The sequence below is a fragment of the Sardina pilchardus genome, chromosome 19 (genome assembly GCF_963854185.1).
Source record: "Sardina pilchardus chromosome 19, fSarPil1.1, whole genome shotgun sequence".
In the NCBI taxonomy this organism is placed as follows: domain Eukaryota; kingdom Metazoa; phylum Chordata; class Actinopteri; order Clupeiformes; family Clupeidae; genus Sardina; species Sardina pilchardus.
Window position 1 is genome coordinate 26,935,071 of NC_085012.1, and position 20,821 is coordinate 26,955,891.

Sequence of the window (20,821 nt, forward strand, 5' to 3'; positions counted from 1 at the left end):
ATGGATGTGACAGAGATGACTGACTTTAACAAGAAGGAATAGGGAGCCAGAATGTAAATAAATGCTGTCAGATTGGGTCAGGTATTAGGGCCGCATCCATCACTGTTTAACTGTCTAGCAACCCCTTGTAGCCTACAATATGTTATCCTAAAAAAAGATGAAGCTCACTATTAGACTCGAATGGGACCTGGGAGAAGTAGGCCAAATAGAAATATGCCCACTTGGGGGAATATTTTACACTTGTGTGTAATTTCTAAGCTAAACACATGTTCTGAGAAAGAGTACCACATTTGTTTTCTAATTAAACAAATACACGAGGCACTAGGGTTACTGCATAAACGGATGCCTGCTGAGCAAAACAAGGTTGAATCATTTTGGGCATGAAAATTATCTGCATCTTGGCAGATCCCCACAAGTCCCACAAGGATGAGCCCAAAACGAGTTTTATGAGACTTAGTTTATGAGGATTAAGGAGACAGCATTTCATCAGATGAATAAAAGACTGATGCTCAGCTAGGGCTTTGATGAAAATGCATATGGTGCTCACTTCTCAAGACCCAGAGCTTTCTCCACTTAGAGAGAGAGCCTGCCTGCAGACATATCGGCACAACATCAGCGAGAAGAGAATACAGAGCTAACGACTTTGATATTATTCATGACACATTTTTGTATTATTCCGACTCTTTGTTGCAAAACATCAAAAAGTCCCTTGAAGTCAACACTGTTTCCCCCTTAGAATCCACATTATCCAAACAAAGCTTTCTCCAACAGACAAATAATTTATTAGTTTCCTCAGTTCTCATCTTTATCTTTTTTGAAGCTATAGGTGAGCGCATTTTGAATTCCCTAAATATGGTTTCATTTTTGTTTCCACTCAGGTGAAATAAAATGGCAGAAGATTTTGAAAAGCAGAAGAGGTTTTTTTTTTTTTTTTTTTGAAGTCAGTTGTTGGAGTTAAAGTTGCTTCCTGTTAGAGACCTGAGAGCTGGCAAGAGCGATCCACTCAGCCACTTTCAATGCAGAGATAATTAGCTGCTAGCAGATAACATCTCCTATGTGGCGAACTCTCTGGAGCTTGACTTTATTGGACTTTTTTTTTATCACAAGATATTCACGAGATATGCTCTCCTGGTAAATGAGGAGCTCCGAGGTAAACCCGTGGTGCTTGCCCTATCACTCGCTCTCGCTGTCTCTCCCTCTCTTTCTCATTTCAAGACATGAAGAGTTTTCAGTTTCACTTGTGCACTTGCTCAGCTCACACCGGGTTACGACATACTGAGGAAGTGCTTGCAGACATGCAAATGAGGACAGCGATCCGAGGCCTAGACGAGGCGAACACATCAGCCCCCAAACCAGACATGTTCCTCTGGTGTCTCATTTGGAGCAGGCCTAACTGAAACAGACACACACACACACACACACACACACACACACAGTCCCTTTCTTACTCACACAGATTCTTTCTCTCTTTTGCCATCTCTGTCCCCTTTCTGTCACTATTTGCTCCCTCTCTCTTTCTGTTTCTCTCTTGCTCATAACATACACCTACTCTCCCACACTCTCTCTTCTCTCTCGCTCTCTCTCTGAAACACACTCACACACACACACACACACGGTTGTGCACAACACGCAGTAACAAAACTTGGGGACTCTCACATACACGCAAGAAGAGAGAAGCTTTACGGGGTGAAATGAGATAAGTAGAGTTCCAGTTCTAGTATGCTCCTCGTGTTGATTAAGGCTATTGACTATGACTGAGAACCAGACATCTCTGTGGGCTACAAGAGATAACCAAAGGCATGCTGTTTCATTACTTGATACAATGCACATAAAGTGTAATCAATAGGAATGAAATGCCAAAGCAAAGCTCTAATTTGTCACACAGTCTTTGGCCTCACCATTCTGTACCTCTTTCCCTTTCCCTTTCTCACATCTGTGTCTTGTTCACTTCTTTGTTTGTAGGCTCTTTGTGAAAAGGAAATTGTCACAAAGATTCTCTTATTCTGAACTGTGACCAGATTCCAAGAGTATGTTGCCTATAGCAACATTGACATACCTACAAAATTCTCTGTCCATCCTTTGGCTTCCTGTCAGCTACCCCTTTTCACAATCTCCCTGTCTGTCATGCCTTCCGGACTCTTCCGTATCCCTTCCCTTCCCCCAGTAACAATGTGATATGCACAGATGGCTCGGGGCAGGACTCTGTGTCTACCTGTGTGCACAGGTGGTGACGTTCCATTAGCGCTTAAAGGGGGGTGCTGCCTCTGTGTCTGTAGCTGTCACCCTACCGCCTCAGGGGGCCCTGCAGCCCCCATCAAAACACACGAAACGGGGCGCGCACACAGAATGAGAGAGCAGCACAGCACGCCCATGGCCCAGACAGTCACTCATGCTTTACTCTATGAACTGTGAGGGCCTAGTGCATCAGCCATAAGGGATTCATATATTACCCTGAATGAGGGATATAACCGACTCACAGGGGGAGCATATGCAACATGTGACAATATGCTAATTGCCTACAGGATGTTTGGAAATGGTTAATGGGTATTGTCATTTTCGTAGTTATGTCAGATGAACTTACAACATGGTTTATGTGTTTTAGTGCATCTCAGTAACTGAGTTATATGTGGCAGACCTGAAGCAAAACTTTTACTGTAGATGGTAAATTAGGAGCTGTTGTACGTGTTACTACAAAACCCTGGTCATAACTGGTCTGAGGACTAAATCATGTAAACTAATGTCAAATTCTCTGTGGGTGGGAGTGGGTGACATCAAAGAAAATGGCATTGGCATCTTAGACTTGTTTCTTGTTTTGGTGGATAAATTTGCAGAAAGAGATGTTCATCTTTTTGCTATTTGAGAAGTGCCCATTGCAAACAAGTATACAAACACAAACTGCTCACTATATTATTTCTGGCATATTGGAAAATTAGTAATTTGATTGATATCAAGAATTAGACACACACGCACGAACGCATGCGTGCGTGTGCACACACACACACAGCCCATAATAATGACGTTTGCTCACTTTTTGTAAGGCCCCCTGCTGGTCAGGATGTGAAAAAGATACAGGGTGAAAATGGAATAGCCTACTGCAATTCAAGAAAATCTATATGATCCATATGTATGAGAACCAAGTTTTTCATGAGTCTCCTCTCCCCTCACATGAACCCCCTTTTTCACTGTCAGGACCTGCCGTCATGTTTGTGAATAACAAAAGGCAAGCAATATTCAGTCCACTATTCACTGATTGCCTGATGGCAGTCAGCAGAAGCTCAGGTCTTTACGTTGCATAAGCCAGCCTGCTGCAATGCAGCTCGCTTGAGGATGAAGCCTTGAGCATGTGTTCTGACATGAACCCTTCAGTCCAGACTCCAGAGTCTCTATACTGTAGGTACTTACATTTGACAGTCAGACACACAGTGATACCAGGGACAGCACTAAAAGGTATTTAATATATGTATTCACACATATGTTTTTTTTGTGTGTGTGTATCAATTATAATACCCATAATGTGCTTGAGTTGTGTAATAAGGTGTGTAATTGTATTGTGTGTAATTGTTTGTGTATGTGTGTGTGTGTGTGTGTGTGTGTGTGTGTGCGTGTGTGTGTGTGTTTGTGTGAGTGTGTGTGTGAGAGAGAGAGAGAGAGAGAGAGAGAGACAGAAGGAGAGAGAGAGGAGAAGAGAGAGAGAGAGAGAGGATGCATATGTGTTTTACATTTTGAGGTTGCCGATGTCCAAGGAGACATTCCACCATCTGCCTGGAATAAGATCCAGCACTGCGAAAGCAATTATTATGAAATCTGTATGATGCAACACACCAGACACAGCACTCTGTCCACAGTCAGGCTTTATGCTTTATAAAATATGCATTCTCTTGGCGTTTCAACACATTGCAAGGAGCCGTTTAAAATCACGAGCCACTTGGCGAAATTTAAAAGCGCGCTGAGCAGCCAGAACAACCTCTTACGCACTCCACTCATGTTGGCAAATATGAACACATTTAATGTAGTACAAAATATGACAGGAAATGTCAAACAACAAAACAGAAAACAAACAGAACAAAGCAAAAACAAAGAGCAGAAAAGAAGAGAGATAAGATAACATTAGAGGATCTGTTGCAATTCAGCTGCCCTGGCACAATAATACTGTCGATAAGGTAGGGGAGGGGGGGAGGGGGACTTCATGTGTCATAGGCAGTTTGATAAAAAACATATTAAGACAAGAAGAAGACAAGGACATGGACACAAGGACAAAGACGCAGAACACAATACATTCAGGACAAAAAAAAACAAAACAAAACAAAAATCCTTCATAATTGTCATGCAAGAATAACATTTAAAACATGGCACATCGTGATCTGAGCTTCTTCATTTTAGAACAAAATAAAACATTTTCCTATTTCATTAATTCATACATTACATTTTTGCATTACTTCATATAGGATTTTTTACAGATATATATTTATATATATATTTATATATATACTGTTGATATTACCCACTAGTGGATAAGCAATGATTGTCATATTCACTAACAAATGGCTCCTCTTCCTTCGTGAATTATCTTTTTCTACACAGAGGAACAACAAAGATCCCTTTTTTGTCTGTCTTTAAGCTTATGGGGGTGGAATGATTTTCCTGTCCAATTGTTCCAGTTCAAACACAGCATCTCTCGACCCTCGTATTTACATAGAGACACGTGCAAGAGAGGTGGGTGCAAGGGGGAGGGGAGTTGGGGCCGAGGGTTAAGCACTGATGACGCCCAAATGACCAGGACAGATGTCGTACGGGGAGACAAATTTGTCTTCCCCCCCACACCCCTTAGAGAAATCCAGCCACCTGGCCACTCTTTTCCCCTTTCTCTCTATCTCTATCCCTCTCTTTTCTACCTGTGTTTTTTCTCTCTTTCCATCTCCCTCTCCTCAGAGAAGGGAAGAGCATCTGGCCTAGAGTTGAGCGTCACAGAGCAGCACAGAGGAGTTCTGCCTGCCCTTAACTTGCTCTATAGGAAGAAGACAAAATGGCGGCCTCTACTACTACTTTCCCCAGTCCCCACATGGTTTATTCAGTTTGATTGTTTCATTTCTATTTTTAAAAAAAAAGCTGATTCTGATTGTCCTCGTCGGGCTTCTATAGTGATTGTCAAAAGGCTGGAACAGGCTGGAACCCTCCCGTCACCCGCGGCGACCGCAAAGGGTCAGAGGTCAGGCACACACGGTCGTGTTGCTAGGCAACCGGGTGTTGGAGCAGGGAGTGAGGTTATTTCTGGTGGGGGAGAAGGAGAAGGAGAAGGGGAAGGGGGAGGGAAAGGAGGAGGTGGAAGGGAGCTGGGAGAGGAAGAAGACTAGTGGCCTCACGGCACTCCAGCCAACGTGAGGAGCAGCAGGAGGAGGGCGAGGGAGAGGGGGAGGCAGAGAGGGAGGGGGCTGGCGGCGCGCAGGGCCGAGGAGCTGATGGTGGACACCTTGACCTCCGACGTCAGGAAGGCGGAGAGGGGCACGTGCGACACCAGCGTGGGGCTGCCGTAGTTGATGAGAGAATCGATCTTCTCCGCCTCCTTGCTGCACGCCTCGATCTGTGGCAGGAGAGGTAGGTGGTGGGGGTGGTGGTGGGGAGCGACACAAAGAGTGACCATTAAATCAGTGAATATTGCATCATAAAACCTGAAAATATCCCATTCAGATTTCACCCTCACCACTCGCACTCAACCTGAGGCTGATATCTGAACACTGCCACTGCTCTTGGCTTGTGCTTGTTCACAACACAGCGGTAATGAGCAGAGGCTCAAGGTGCTTTGTGGACAATGAGAGCTTAAGCTCCTCACAGCAAGCCCACGGCGATAGAGAGAAAACTCCCATTTAGCTATAGGCCCTACACACACACACACACACACACACACACAGACACACACGCAGTGAGAGAGACACACAGGCGAAATAGAAAATACATACACACACACACCTACACACTATCATTTCCTCTTTCAACTGGTAGTCATACTAGACGAATAATCACTTGACTGATTGGAGTAATCTAATTAATAACCCTACACTTATGTTTGCACATAGTAGATGGGGGAATTATTTAATTAGGGTGCTATGGCAAGTGCTGCTCCTCTGGCAGATATTTCTGTGGCAATTAGTGGAACTAGAAGGGACACTTGTGTAAATGGCCTCCCTGTGTGGTAGCACACAGCACCACACACACACAAGCTCAAGCCTCGAAAACTATTTTTAAAAGTTTTTTTAAAAGTAAAGAATGACAACATTTCCGCAGATGTACTCATCCAACTGTTGTCTTCTAGCTAATCAGCTCATATTCTTTAGAGAGAAAAGATGTTGAGGACACAGGAAGAGGCCGGTAGACCGAGACAGTTAGAGAGGGCAAAATATTTTTGAAATGGTCTTCGCAATTTACAGCTCATTATTCAGCTGGTTCAGGTGAAAGCTGCTGCTATCACTGCCACTGTCAACTCAGAGACAGACAGACAGACAGAGAGAAAAAGAGTACGAGAGGAAGGGACCGAAGGAAAAGAAGACCTACTGCATTCGACGGATAGGCCTTCACTAGGCAACTCAACTATAGTTGGCTAATATCACACCTCATTCATTCAATCAATCAATTTCTATGATCAATTATTAACTCATTCACTCCATCATGTCTGTAGTCATTCTTGCTTTCGTCAATGAAAATTATGACTAAATATCGTCGCCAACGAACCTTTATCACGTGAGGAAAACGAGACGAGACGCAATGCAAATGCTGGCCATGTGATGATGACTATAATAAAATGTATATGCCTATTGTAATATCGTCGACGAATAAAAACGAGACTAAATTGTGGTTTACAAAATAAAAACTATGCTAAAATGTGTCTTAATTTTCGTTGACCAAAACGTCAGGAATGTTATGTTATAACAATATTTTGTCTCGTTTCTTCGCGTTATTATTATTTTGCAGTAGGCTATTTTCCTGTGTCTCACTTCAGAGGCGTGTCAGGTAGCACAGTCTGCAGGCTACCAGAGGAACCGGAGTATCATTTCTCACGTGGGCCTGTTGGTCAAATATCCGGTGCTTCTCTCACTCATCTGATAATATCTGATCATGTAGCAAAGGTAGATGAGCCTATCGTTCTAATAGCAGCTAAGAAAATATAGGTTACATTCAGTCCGTTACGTTAGAAGGCAACTCTCTCAGTTCAACTTCGCACTTACTTATCTCACCTCCGCATGTAGATCTAGGCTACTTCAGATTCAAATGTTAACAAGTAAGCCTAGCTGCAGATTTGATTAGTGTGTACGCTTTCGTTCAGCTGATGCTGGCTCTGCCATCTGACATCCAGAACCATACAATAATACAATTATTCCACCTACGATCAGAAACAAAACCTAGTAACCTTGGCCTAGTAGGCTATCTAATGTTATGTTATTTGAATTGCAAGAAAACAATTCCTTACCAGCACTTGATTAGTGTGTAAGCTTTTGTTCAGATGATGCTGGCGCTGACATTATCTAATGTTATGTGGGAATTGCAAGAAAACTAGTGAAAACAATCCCTTACCAACCACACAAGTGCGCATGTGTAGTTTATTAAAACGCTAGGAAAACTGAAAGACGGCGCTGTCCTAGCCTGGGTGTTCCTATCCTGCCTTGTGCTGTGATTTCATTGCTGCTAAGGCAGTCTGGAAACTACCGCCCTCATTTTTGCCATGTTAAATTCAAAAGCATCTAGCTAGAGACAGGAGGTTTAATGGGGAAAAAGAGACTTAACTGTGTAACATAGGCCTACCTGATTCAACAGTCAATATTCAGTGGCTTTATAATTTAACCTATAATATTTAGAATTTTTGAATCCATGAAAATTAACAAAATCTATCATTATCTATCTAGTTCAGAATTTTGGACATAGGACCTCATTTCCAAATTAACCAGTGTGATATTTATCAGCGGAGACCGTTTTCTCTAGGCTGGGTGAACCCTGCAAGATTGAGTTTAGTATGGTGAAAATCAGACTACGTTTTCTCTGCATTTCATCCAGTCCTTCTAGGTTCGCTGATGCTAGGCTAGCGCAAGTCAACGCATTTGCCAGCCTGCCAATAAAAACCCAGACAGTAAATTGAACAGTCTGTGGAGGAACTATCCCTTTAAATAGAATTGCATTAATAAAAATATACTAAAATCCAATTTTCACTGACTAAAACAAGACATCAGTTTCCGTCAACTAAAACTAGATGAAAAAAGTCTAAAATCTAGACTAAAATAATACTAAAATTCTCAGACTTTTAGTCGACTGAAACTTGAATAGACTAAAAAGAGTATGAATGTGACTAAAACTAATACAAACTAAAATGACAGATTGACACAAAGACTAGACTAAAACTAAAACTAAAACAGGCCGCCAAAAACAAAACTCATTCTTTCACTCATTCACTCACTCACTCACACTCACTCATCTATAAAGATGTGTGTGTGTTTTGTAATGCTTTTTATCTGATGGATATTTGCATCTCATTATTTGGTTTAGATTGAGATGAGAGTGTCTGCAGTAGTGTCAGTAGACATATACAGAGTGATAGAAAGAGAAAGTGAAGTGAAAGGCAAAGAACAGAAAGAGAAAGAGAGGAAAGTAGAAACACAGCATATTAGACTCTAGACCCAAAATCATGTGTTTCCCTGTATTCAGTCTCTCTCTCTCTTTCTCTCTCTCTCTCTCTCTCTCTCTCTCCCTCTCTCCTGCTGTAGTGTACCTGTAGAGGTGTGGGCTTCTGGTCCACAGGCACGATGAGGATGACGATCTCGGAGTCGATGCTCAGGTAGCCAAAGATGTCACACTGTGGCACGGACACGTGCAGGCGCAGGATCCGCAGGATGTCATCTAACGTCACCGGCTGGTTGCGGTTCAACTGAGTGTCCAGTAAGAGACACAGACACACACAAGCACGCGCAAGCACACACACACACACACACACACGCACACAAAAACACACAAGTCATGTTCATGTGTATGAGCATGAATGGGAAGTTGAAGGGGGCCACATTAGACAGCACCCTGGAAATCCAGAGTTCTCTTGAGGGCACAATTTGAATTGTGTCCGCAAGATACTCTGGCCACAAGCAAAGATGCACGTTACGTTTAAACCAACCATCTGTGGAAACCAATCAAATCGGTGTATCTGATATAGGCGGGCCAGGGGCGAGCTAAACTGATGACGACAGCGCTACAACTTTTGAAATGAGTAGATATTGGTTGTAGCGTCGAAGTCCAGAATCAGTCAGAGTAAACATTGGTTGTAGAAGTGTTATCCAATTGCGTGCAGTGAGATTTTCAAATGCATGCTTGATTGCCGCCCCTCGAGTTGGGCCATTACATTATTCGTGGCCAGACCCTTAATCTGATTCCAGGGTCTAGTCCAGTGGAGGAGAGGGGGAAATCTGGAGATGAGACACTCTAGATCAGGATTGAACAAAACTTTTTAAAAACACTGTTTCTCAACAAAGCTCAAAAACTCAAACTTTACAAAAACGTCAAGTAATACAGCCCATCTGGTTTGAGTAAATTGAAATTCATTCAGGACAAAGTTGAAGGACGTTTTCATGATTGATCATTGCTGACAAAATGCTTGTAACAAGTGTTACATTTGCTCTGATTGATTCCCAACAAAATGGTGCAATGGAGATCCACATGCTCCTGCTGGAAAGAGTGAAGGCAATAAACCCAGAACTTCTGCTACTTCAAACAGATCCAGACAGCTGAAACAGGGAGAAGGCAGGTGGGACAGAGACAGCTTTCACTTACAGAGAGCAGCTCAGCTCAGCTCAGCTCAACCAGCTCATGAATGGGAGGACTTTAAAGGACTCACATCAATTGATGATTGGATTACTTAAAATGAGCACACAAGAGTGAGCTAATCAGTTTATGCTGTCTATCTAGCTCAAGGTCCCAGACATGGAATGGTTATTACCTGAAAAGGACTGGAAAGAATAGATTTGTCTGTAAGCTGATGGTTATGGAGGCTACTGAGTGTCTTTGGAACTGCATGAAATGGGCTCTAAACGGTTATTTGTGAACATCCTTGGTGGTAGCTCTCCAAAAGACTCAACACTGTAAAGATGTCACTTGTGTCTGCTGCTATTCCCTACTGAGTGGGTGGAAAATATAGTCATTAGTTCTTGTCACAGGTGTGTATTTTACTAGTCATAAAATTGGCAAGAAATCTTTTCATTCAAAGTGTTGCTGCAACAGCAAGGATATGACTGTCCATTTAGAACCACCTCCACATACAGCCGGGGAGATGATAGCTCCCAGTTCTACGCTCACAACAAACTAATGGCAGAAATATACCTGCAGCTTGGGGAGAGATGTTCTAAAAAAACTTTTCCTCAAGGAAGTGTTTTTTAAAATGAATTTGAATTAAAATGAAGACATTATGAAGGAGTAGAGAGAAACTGAGGTGAGGAAATGATACTCAGTAAAGGAGAGAGATATGGAGAGAGAGAAGGATGACAAGATAGAGAATGAGAGAAAAGGATACTAACCTTGGCAAAAGCATTCATCTGCTGTTTGTTCCAAAGAATCTGTAGCATTCCAGCGCACAAAGGACAACAAGCACCTGAGAACACACATGTAAACACATACATTACATTCACACTTAGTCGTCTATTAGCTGACTCCTTTATCCAAAGCAACATACAAAAAAGGGTGAACCCTGCCTGACCTGCCGGCGAATTTGGATTTCGCCCGGCAGCTCAGGCTGGAAACCTGCAGATCTATCTCCCCTGCTTCCTGTCCACAACCTTGGTGAGGTATGGTGAAGGGAAGGAGAAGAGGGCTAGTCAGGTTAGAGACAAAGTTTGTGGTGTGCGCTTGATTTAATGTCCATGTCCAGTTGATATCGTGTGAGGAGAGGAGGGACTCTCGGACATGTCCACACATACAGTACATACACAAACATACACATACAGTACACCTCACATTAGACGATGCATTAAACACTATCATCTGTTTAGATAAACCATCTGCCACCTGTCTTATGTGTCTTATGTAGATGCTTTATTGAAGCAACAACACATTGCACGGCATATCAGCTCTCAGATGCACAGCAGGACGGACACACACACACACACACACACACACACACAAGCTGCCTCACCTGGGGGAGTGACCGGTTTGCAGCCCTTGGTGGAGAGGGGTGGGCAGTGTTTGGGGTTGCAGCCCGAGTCGGAGGGGAACTCGGCCACCGCCCCCACGGCGTAGCAGGGCCGGTGGTAGTCCATGGCGACGCGGTCCGAGTACGCCTCACAGATGGTGCTGTAGGTCTCGCCGTTGTGCCCGCACACCTCCTGGGACTTCCTGCACGCGTCCTGTGGGGTCACACACGCAATTGGCGGCTCTCAAACACTCTCCTCGATCCCACTGATCTATAACTAACACTGGATAGACTATCCCATTTGTTGCCTCCCCATCATTCTCTATCTAGATCAGTGAGGACGAGGATCGAGGAAGGAAGGGAGGATGTATAAAAGACCAAATGAGAGGCACCCAATGAAACGAATGAAAGGCATTTCACAGACCAGCTGGAGAGGGTCTGGACCGCAAGGAATGCAGCGGATTTTACATTGCTACGAGCATTATATGAAGAATTCTGCTGTTTTGTCTCATCCTGAGAGCTTATCAGTGCATTTCTTCAAGGGTGTGTGTGTGTGTGTAAGGGAGAGGGGGGTGAGAGCGAACGAGAGAGAGAGAAATAAAGAAAGAGAGTGAGAGAGGAGAAGAGAAGGAGAGATATAGAGCAAGAGTGTGTGTCTGAGTGTTGACTTCTTAAATGCGATGTTAAACTGATTGCCCTTACAGAGACGTTCTCCATCATCCTCCCCCTCCCGCTCCTGATGGCGTGTGGGTGTACGGGCCGCACCCTGCCAATGCCACTGCCCCCGAGAGTGCTGCTGCCAAACCAATCGATGCCCCCCCCCCCTCTCCCCCACGCCCAACTCTGCTGCCTCAGGAGCTCCCGCTCCTCATAAAAACTCTACTGAATGTGTGTGTGTGTGTGCGTGCGTGCGTGCATGTGCATGTGTGTGTCTCTCTGTGTGTGTGTGTGCAAGTGTGCATCCACATGGCATGTATGAGCACATGACATGTGTGTGTGTCTGTGTACATGTCTGCTTGTGTGTGTATGTGTGTGTGTCTGTGTGTGCATGTGCGTGTCAATGTGTCTTGGGAGTAACTTTGTCTTGGTACATAAACCACATAAACGATTTGATTGCGCTTGCTAGAGACCAGACACCACCACTGAAGTGGAGGCTAATGACCGTGCCACCTGATATACCTCGTTTCTACGACGATGCCTCTCAACGACACACCAAGAGCAGCACACTGAAGTGGAGAGAATGTGTGTGTGTCTGTTTGTGTGGGAGTGTTGGAGCGAGGGCATGCCTGTTTGTTTGTGTGCCAGTGTGTGTGTGTGTGTGTGTGTGTGTGTGTGTACATAAGTGTAAAGTGGGTTCAAGGGTTGTTTAGTAGAAACCAGAACTTTCTGAGTGCCAACAAATCTCAGAATATAAACTTTCAGCAGCTCACAAGCTATATATCTCTATATTGATATATAATCAGTGTATAAAATACTGAGAACTTTTCAAGTCTGTTGAGTGCCGCTTTTTTTAATCCTCAAAAAGAATCCGTATTCTTTTCAAATTATTTAGTATTGCCACCTAGTGGCAGGGGAGTACAATGGCACATTCATATCATGCTTGTGTTTGAGTGTGTCTGTTTGGGCATAGCAGCCCCTTTCTGTGCCAGCATAGATTTCAGAGAGTTTAAAAGTGTGTGTGTGTGTGCGTCTCTCTCTCTCTCTCTCTCTCTCTCTCTCTGTGTGTGTGTGTGTGTGTGTGTGTGTGTGTGTCTGTCTGTCTGTCTCTGTCTATGCGTGTGTGAGAGTGTGTGTGTATGTGTGTGTGTGTGCCATGCCATGTGTGATGTGTGAGCGGGAGTGGGAGTGTGGTCGGCTTTGACATTCTATCAAGGCAAAGACTTGAAAGGCGAGCCACAAAAGAGCCTAATTGGCAATACTATACACAACGAGCGCGGCCACATTTCACTGGGGGATCCATTTCCTGCTCAAAGGCCCAGCCGACTATTAAAGCCACCAATACACAGTGTGCCTGTGCTTAAGGTCAGGACCTGCTATGTGTGTGTGTGTGTGTGTGTGTGTGTGTGTGTGTGTGTGTGTTGTGTGTTTGGGGGTTGTGTGTGTGTGTGTGTGTGTGTGTGTGTGTGTGTGTGAGTTTTGGGGTGGTGTGTGTGCTTATGTGTGTGTGTGTGTGTGTGTGTGTGTGTGTGTGTGTGTGTGTGTGTGCGTGTGTTGGGGGGGGGGTGCTTGTGTATGTGTGTGTGTGTGTGTGCATGTATGTGCGTGTGTGTATATATGTCAGCATGTGTGTGCTGTGTGTATATGTATGTCAGCATGTGTGTGTGTGTGTGTGTGTGTGTGTGTGTGTGTGTGTGTGTACAGCTGGTATATATTTTCCGCCCCTCTAAAAAACTCTCTTCATGAGCTTTCTCTCCCCTACAGAGCCCCTGCCTGCCTGCCTGCTTATTTGCTGCTGGAGTGAGAGGGCTGCAACTGGAAATGTGTTGTGTGCTGACTGCAGTTTCAGCCTGTACGTCAGAACAGCTTCAGCAGCTGAATGGGTTCCCTCTCCCTCTCCTCTCCTCTCCTCTCCTCTCCTCTCCTCTCCTCTCCTCTCCGCGTTTCTCTCTTCGCTGCCGTTCTCCTCTCCTCTCCTCTATTCTCCTCTCAGCATGGGGGCTGGCATAATAAGGGCTGTATTTCTGTTTACTTTTTAATCTAAGGGTTTGACAGGTTCACTGTGTTGGATGTTGAAATGCAGTAATGCAATAATTATAGTCATGAAAAGATTAAAATACTGGTTCAATAAACAAGTATTTCAAATCTCTCCACCTCGCCTCCCATTCCATTTCCCTCTCCTCTTCTCTCTTTTCCTTTCCATTCTTCACCTTCCTCCCTCTCTTCACCGTTACCCCCCCCCCCCCCTCCACTACACACACTCTGCAGCCTGCCCCAACCCCCTACTGACATCCTGCCAACTCATGACCTTTGACCTTCCATAAACACACTAAGGTGAACCCCCCAACCAGGCACCGTATGACCTTTCACTGCTGACAAAAGAAACAGCATTGCCCTTTTCACTCAGCGCTGGTACTGCTGGGGATACAGCTCTCCTCTCACAACAGCGTAGTAGGGTTTGCCACACCATGCCTACGCCAACGCACACTACATACTATTGTGCTCTGACATAATGCCCTCACACATTTATCTCATGCAAAACAGGATACACACACACGCGGCACAATTAACAGGCACAAGTGCCGAGCATTCTCTATTCCTTAGGATGCCGTGGTGCTTTGCACGGTATAACTTCACCTACTACTATGCCATAGTCATAGGATCTGCCTTATCTCTACACTGTCCTTAAATGCTCTTCAGCCCATTCGCATCACAGATCGCTACAGCTGAATCCAGAGTTGCCCTCCCCATTTTCTATGGGGAGTGGCGCCCCCTGGTGAAATATCAGTAGAAATACACCTGAGAGTAATAACTCTTACTATGCTCCCAGTGATCAGTGATGCATTTGTCATATTCACTGATGGTAACATCTCTCCTTACCTCATGCAAAGTCAAAAAGATGATCAACAAAAAACACAGCTGAGGGACATTCATAAATTAGACAAAGCAAACCAGCAGTAGGCTATTAGATGCCATGTCTATGTCCTAGCCTACCATGTACAACATCCACTATTTTCATAATGTTCTTCTAAAGACCCTATGACCCCCCCTCCCCCCGCCCCACACACACACAAAACATTTGAGGATCAACAGGCAATATGTGCACATGCGCTCTGACACACACAGTATGTATGTGTATGTATGTATGTATGTATGTATGTATGTATGTAGTGAGGACTCTCTGGACCTCTCTCATTCCCCTTGTGAAACAGTGCCCCCTGGTGGCAGGTGGTGAGAGTACCTGGCAGTGGCCCATGTAGGCCAGGGTTTTGCCTCTCTGGTTGAGCACACACTGGTTGGGGTGCTCCATGTTTTCGGTGTCACACACAGGGTCCAGCTGGTTCTTGCCACAACTGGACGGCCTACTCACACACTCGTATTGTTGGCATGGAAACTCGGACGTGTCTGTGAGGCACACTCTCTTCCTGGGTACACATCTGGCAGGGGGTGGAATTTCCCAAGAAAAAAAAACACAAAAATCACACAAAGACATTTAGATTTGTACATCTTAATAATCCGGCAATGTCTTATCTCTTATCGTACGCAACGTCTGAGACAATGGAGTACATCTTGGACATGTGTTAAGCCATGATGATGACTGACACCATGTTCTAACAGCATGCGAGCGAGCGAGCATTAACAACAAAATCTGTTTGATTAATTTGTTGAGAGGCGACACAGTGCCGTGCTGCATGATGAGGCACAACAAGTTTGAGCAGAACTTTTGTTGGACGGCCCGATTGTATTTTCTTTCTGTTGCTAACGTTGATCTGCTAGTTCTCCTTTGTCCTCTACTCTAATCCCAATGAAGCTGTACATGACAAACATTACAAGACACATTTTGAGATGTAAGAGTTCCTTTAAAAATCCCTCCATCTCGACCACTTCTGTAATGAATCAGATCCCACATCTAAACAGCCTCATCCTCAAGCCTCCCAGAAAGTGGTAGTACAGATTACATTTACATTTATTCATTTAGCAAAGCAGAGATGGTCAATTATATTACAAGGGCATTGTTGCACTGTCCACAGAGCTAATCAGGGTGACATGCCTAGCTCAAGGACTCAATAGTGAAAGCCAGGAATTGAACTCACAACATTTCTGCTGCTGCTGTATGCTAGCCCAAATCCTTAACCACTGCCTCAGAGTGAGAAAACAAGAGTGACATTTCATATCAATCTAATCAGCATGCTGCTGGAAGAGAGATGATGTCAAATGTGACACTTCAACATTATTTATAAGGAGCCATATGATATACAGTGTATATATATATATACTGTACATACTGTACACGGAACAAACACAGCTTGCCCACACATTTCATCTCAGTGCCGTTTTAACTTAAGTACACAAAGCTTAAGTTAAAACGGGAAAGTCTTGAGAGAATATGTTTCGACTTTTGAAGAAATTATCATTATAATATGCCACCAACTATTACAGACACTCAGAAACTCCACCTACCACCTACGCATACAAATAGTGCCTATGTATGAGTCTGTGTACAGTAACAGATGCTAGTGGTGGGTTCTAATCTCCTTGCACCCTGTGTCCAGGGGCTGTAGGTTTGAACCCATTGAGGTTCTGTGGTGGTTTATGGTACATCCTAGAAGACAGAACCTGTCTGAACATAGAAGGGTTTGCCTCTCTGTTTCTCTCTCACTCTCTTTCTCTCTTTCCATGGGAAGTGCTGCTTGCGTTAGCAGGTTTGGCTTCTTCCTGTGAGTACCGCTGTGAAAACCACTGCGGTCTGCTATGTGAAAGCACACACACTAAACTATTAAAAGCCTCGCCAGTCGCCAGCTATCACCAAATAGACCCAAATCGTGTCCTTATCCAAGGTCACCGTGGGCCAAGAGACATCACACAGCTGCTGAGTGGACTGAAGTGCAAGGGCCTGGGACCTCCATTCTAAAACCGATTGAACTGATGTCCTAAACATGGAGAGGAATGTACATGTATGTGTGCAGAATGTCCATTCATGTTGTTCAGGTGTCCTTTGTGAACCCAGGCCAAGATTTGCACTTGCTATCATTCAAAAACAGATCCTAAGTTGTTGCTAGACCGGAGTTTCTCTTTAAAGCAACCCTATGCAATAATTTGCACTTTCTAGTTTTTAACGAGCAACTACTTTTGGTATAACTTTGGATTTGTATGGAATATGGGTTAAACACATTAGCATTCTCACTAGCTAATAAGCACTTCACCCGTGACCTCTAAAAACTCCACAGGCTGCCGGTACCCCAAGATTCTTCTCTTCACCCAAAGTTCTCCAGAAGTAGAACCCCTCCCACCTCACCGACCTGCTCCATCCTCACACCTTCCTCCCACAGCCTCTGCTCCTCTGATGCCAAACTCCCGTCCATAGCCCTCCGTACAGGACCAAACACAGGACTTGGAACGACCAAGCCTTTTCCATTGCTGCCCCTCTCTCCTCAAACACATTTGACATTGCACCGCTACTTTCAATCTTTCTAAAGTATTCAGAAAATTACTGTATAAATAATGTTATCATTAAAAATGGTATAATAACTTATTATTACTATTCATCCATCTCATGCACTATTAGCGCTGTTCTGCGGTTCAGATCGGAACAGCCACAAAAAATGCAACAGAAGCACTGCCGACATTATTGCCAAAATCCTTAGTGCCAAAGTCTTATTAGCCAGTTATTAAGCTTTCGTCAGCGCCAACCGGGCTGTTTATGGCACTGCATGGTTTTTAGGTGTTGTAGCTCCCTTATGAAAACATAGTGTACAGTCTCTTCTCTGAGTGCACTCGCTGCCCAGCCCATCACAAACCAAAACAGCACATTTACAGCATATATTTACTGAATGCATTAACTGAATGGCTGATGCTTGGGAGAAACCGTGCAAAAATTCATAGCCGCATAGGGACTGAATTATTCACCTGAACCATTTCACTTACATAACACATATGGATTTCTGAACAGGCTGTGCAATGTGTTATGCATGACTCTGCATGTAATATTTCCAGGGGGGTGAGGTGGAATGAGGTGGGGAGATGGAGGGGGTGGGCAACAAGTTCGGAATGCATAACATTAGAAGAAGTGTATTTGTGTGAGTGTATAGATGTATAGTGTGTGTGTGTGTGTGTATGTGTGTGTGTGTGTGTGTGTGTGTGCGTGTGTGTGTCTGCTTATGCATGTGAGAAATGAACATTTGGAAATAGCAGTCTCTCTGTTGTGTTGTCTCTCTGTGTGTGTGTGTGTGGGTGTGTGTGTGTGTGTGTATGTGAGGAAACACACATGTGAATGGAGGCAGTCTGAGCCTGAGCAAACTGCAGGGTGCCTGTGGCCAATGACCTGGACTCAGGTTTCTACCCAGCAGCTCTGATCTGCAGCGTTATGAAAGAGAAACCAGAAACTGATCCTGGAAAAGCAGTTACGGGGTTACTTCTGTCAACGGCCGCTAGAACCGTACGGGAGGTTAGAACAAGGTTAGAACAATATTCTTCACCCCCCCCCCCCCCACACACACACACATTCCTATATTTCTTCAACGACCTACACACCCCACATCCACCCCCCACCTCCCTGTGCCAGAACATCTTGATCCTGATTGGGGGAGGCTGAGTGCAGCAGGAAATCACCACGTTGCACCTGAACAAACACCCTGGCCAGCTCCTAGCTGTCCGACTGACCACAGAGTGGACGCACCAGAGGACTACGCAGCGCAGAGAGGTGCACTATGGGATAGACATGCCTGAGCTGACACACACTGGGAGCAGGAAGACATGAGGCTTGTCTGCCATGAGACACACACACACACACACACACACACACACACACACACACACACACACACACACACACACTCACTCACAGAGAAAACACGAGGCTTGTCTAGGGAATGTATGCTGGAATTCAGGTTAAATAATTCTATGTTATGGAATTTTTATGGAGGTGAATGCATACACAAGCGCGTGCACACGCACACGCGCACACACACACACACACACAAAACAGAATGAAAAGCTTATATCTTATCTCTTAAAAGTTGTTTATGTAATGTACGATAATAACAGAAGTGCCCCTAAATCACTTAACCATGAACTGAAGTCTCTGTAACCAAAATACCCCTACTTTAAATGGGTAATGAAATTCAGGGCCTCGGTGTATGAGGAATGCAAAAGCGCTCTTAGTTAGTACGCATGAGACTGGCTTATTTTCTCTGCTAAATCATTTGATGCAAACCACCACATACATACAAAACACACACACACACACACACACACACACACACACACACACACACACACACACACACACACACACACACACACACACACACCTGTGTCAAATAAACTTTAAATGGCCCATGTCTTAAGAACCGAAATAAGAAAAGGGCATTATGCTTAGACATTTATCCTGATTGGAGATCTGAATCACCTAATTATAGTTTAACTGCAGCAGTCACAATTTGAAATGGACTTCAAAGAACAAAGGGATATCGACCTACCTGTCAACTCAGTATGTGTGTAAGAATGTGTGCAAGAATGTGTGCATATATGTGCTTGTATGTTTGTGTCTATGTGTGTGAGTGTATTTATAATGTGTTTGTTGATGGCTTTATCCATACTTTCCTCCGTGCCAAAAACAACAAAGATATGTTTTTTTTCTACTGAAAAGGTTTGTTTTTTTACACAGCACTTGTGCCCTACATAGTAGACAGTACTCTGTCCAGTTCTGTGTTAGTGGACCTGCCCGCCACACTACTTTTTACTTTTATTCTGTGCCTATTACTACTATTATTGTTAGCATCTCTACTTATTAGTTTAATTATATTCATTTCATTATTATTATCAACATTATGACATAGGCATACTTAATGATGCAGTTTTGTGTGTACAGTATGTGTGAGTCTCACATCTTGTCCCTGGAGCAGGGGTTGGGTGAGCAGGGTCTGCTTTGGCGGCACGAGCCAAAGTGGAAGTCGCTGTCGTTGAAGCCCATGCAGCGCGCCACGCAGGCGGTGGGGTAGGTGCGGCCGTTACGGGCACACACCGGCAGGAAGTTATTAGGGCAACCACACGGCAGACCTACACAGGGGGGGAGAGAGAGAGAAGGAGAGAGAGAGAGAGAAGGAGGCAGACAAAGGGAAGGAGTGAAAGAACAAAGAGAGGAAGAAAGGTGGCAGAAGGCCATTAGAGAGGGTACATTGCCTTACAAAAAATGTTGTTGTGTGGGAGGCCAAGAAAAACAGACAAAGGTCTTGATATAATGAATGTGACAGACCACACACACACACACACACACACACACATACTTTCACTCACTCAACCCCTCCCTTACACACACACACACACACACACACGCACACACACACATACTGTACATATGCACACACAGACACACACTCACCTGTGAAGCGTCGGCGGTCCTCGTCCGAGCTGTCTGTGTTCAGGCACTGGCGGGTGGAGCAGATGGTCTCCCCAGCGTAGCAGGAACACGGGTGGCAGTCCACTCGGAAGGACGTCCCATGACCTGGAACACAGACAGACACCAGCATAAGAGTACATTCAGACAAAGAAGTGGACGCACACATGTACACCTGCACACACACACACACACACACACACACACACACACACACACACCAGCATGACAATATACTGTATACAACAACAAAGAAGTGTGCATCCAAATAGGAACAAACACATACATACATTTAGCCTACAAGGTCTTTTAATGTCCAATCTACTGTACGTACATTTAACACACTTTAGCCAAAGATTTCCACTCTGAGGCTACATTTTTGGATGGAGAACATATTTAAAACCAAAGCTGAAGTGTAAGAGTCCTTCTTCGTGTCCTCCTTCTCTACTGATGACTCTGCTAAGGTTCACCATCTCTGTGGCTCCCTAAGTCCCACTGATTCACAGGACCTGGTTGGCTCTGCTTCCCCGACAGCTACCACCTAGGGGGTCTGAGCCGGTGACTGGCATCCAGACACGATGCATCTGCGCTGACTAAATCCCACAGTGACTGAACCCCAT

General features: G+C 44.5%; 1 protein-coding gene across 1 annotated transcript in view; it reads right to left on the bottom strand.

Annotated features, from left to right (window-relative positions):
* Positions 1 to 3,840: 3,840 nt before the first annotated feature.
* Positions 3,841 to 20,821, bottom strand: part of reck (reversion-inducing-cysteine-rich protein with kazal motifs) — a 56,088-nt gene continuing 39,107 nt past the window's right edge. The window contains exons 15-21 of the mRNA XM_062521206.1: positions 20,187 to 20,309; positions 19,693 to 19,864; positions 15,048 to 15,243; positions 11,153 to 11,363; positions 10,539 to 10,612; positions 8,750 to 8,905; positions 3,841 to 5,578 (exon numbers count right to left, since the gene is read on the bottom strand). Of these exons, the coding sequence (XP_062377190.1) occupies positions 5,357 to 5,578; positions 8,750 to 8,905; positions 10,539 to 10,612; positions 11,153 to 11,363; positions 15,048 to 15,243; positions 19,693 to 19,864; positions 20,187 to 20,309 (1,154 nt within the window). The 3' untranslated portion in view covers positions 3,841 to 5,356. The remainder of the gene's footprint in view (positions 5,579 to 8,749; positions 8,906 to 10,538; positions 10,613 to 11,152; positions 11,364 to 15,047; positions 15,244 to 19,692; positions 19,865 to 20,186; positions 20,310 to 20,821) is intronic.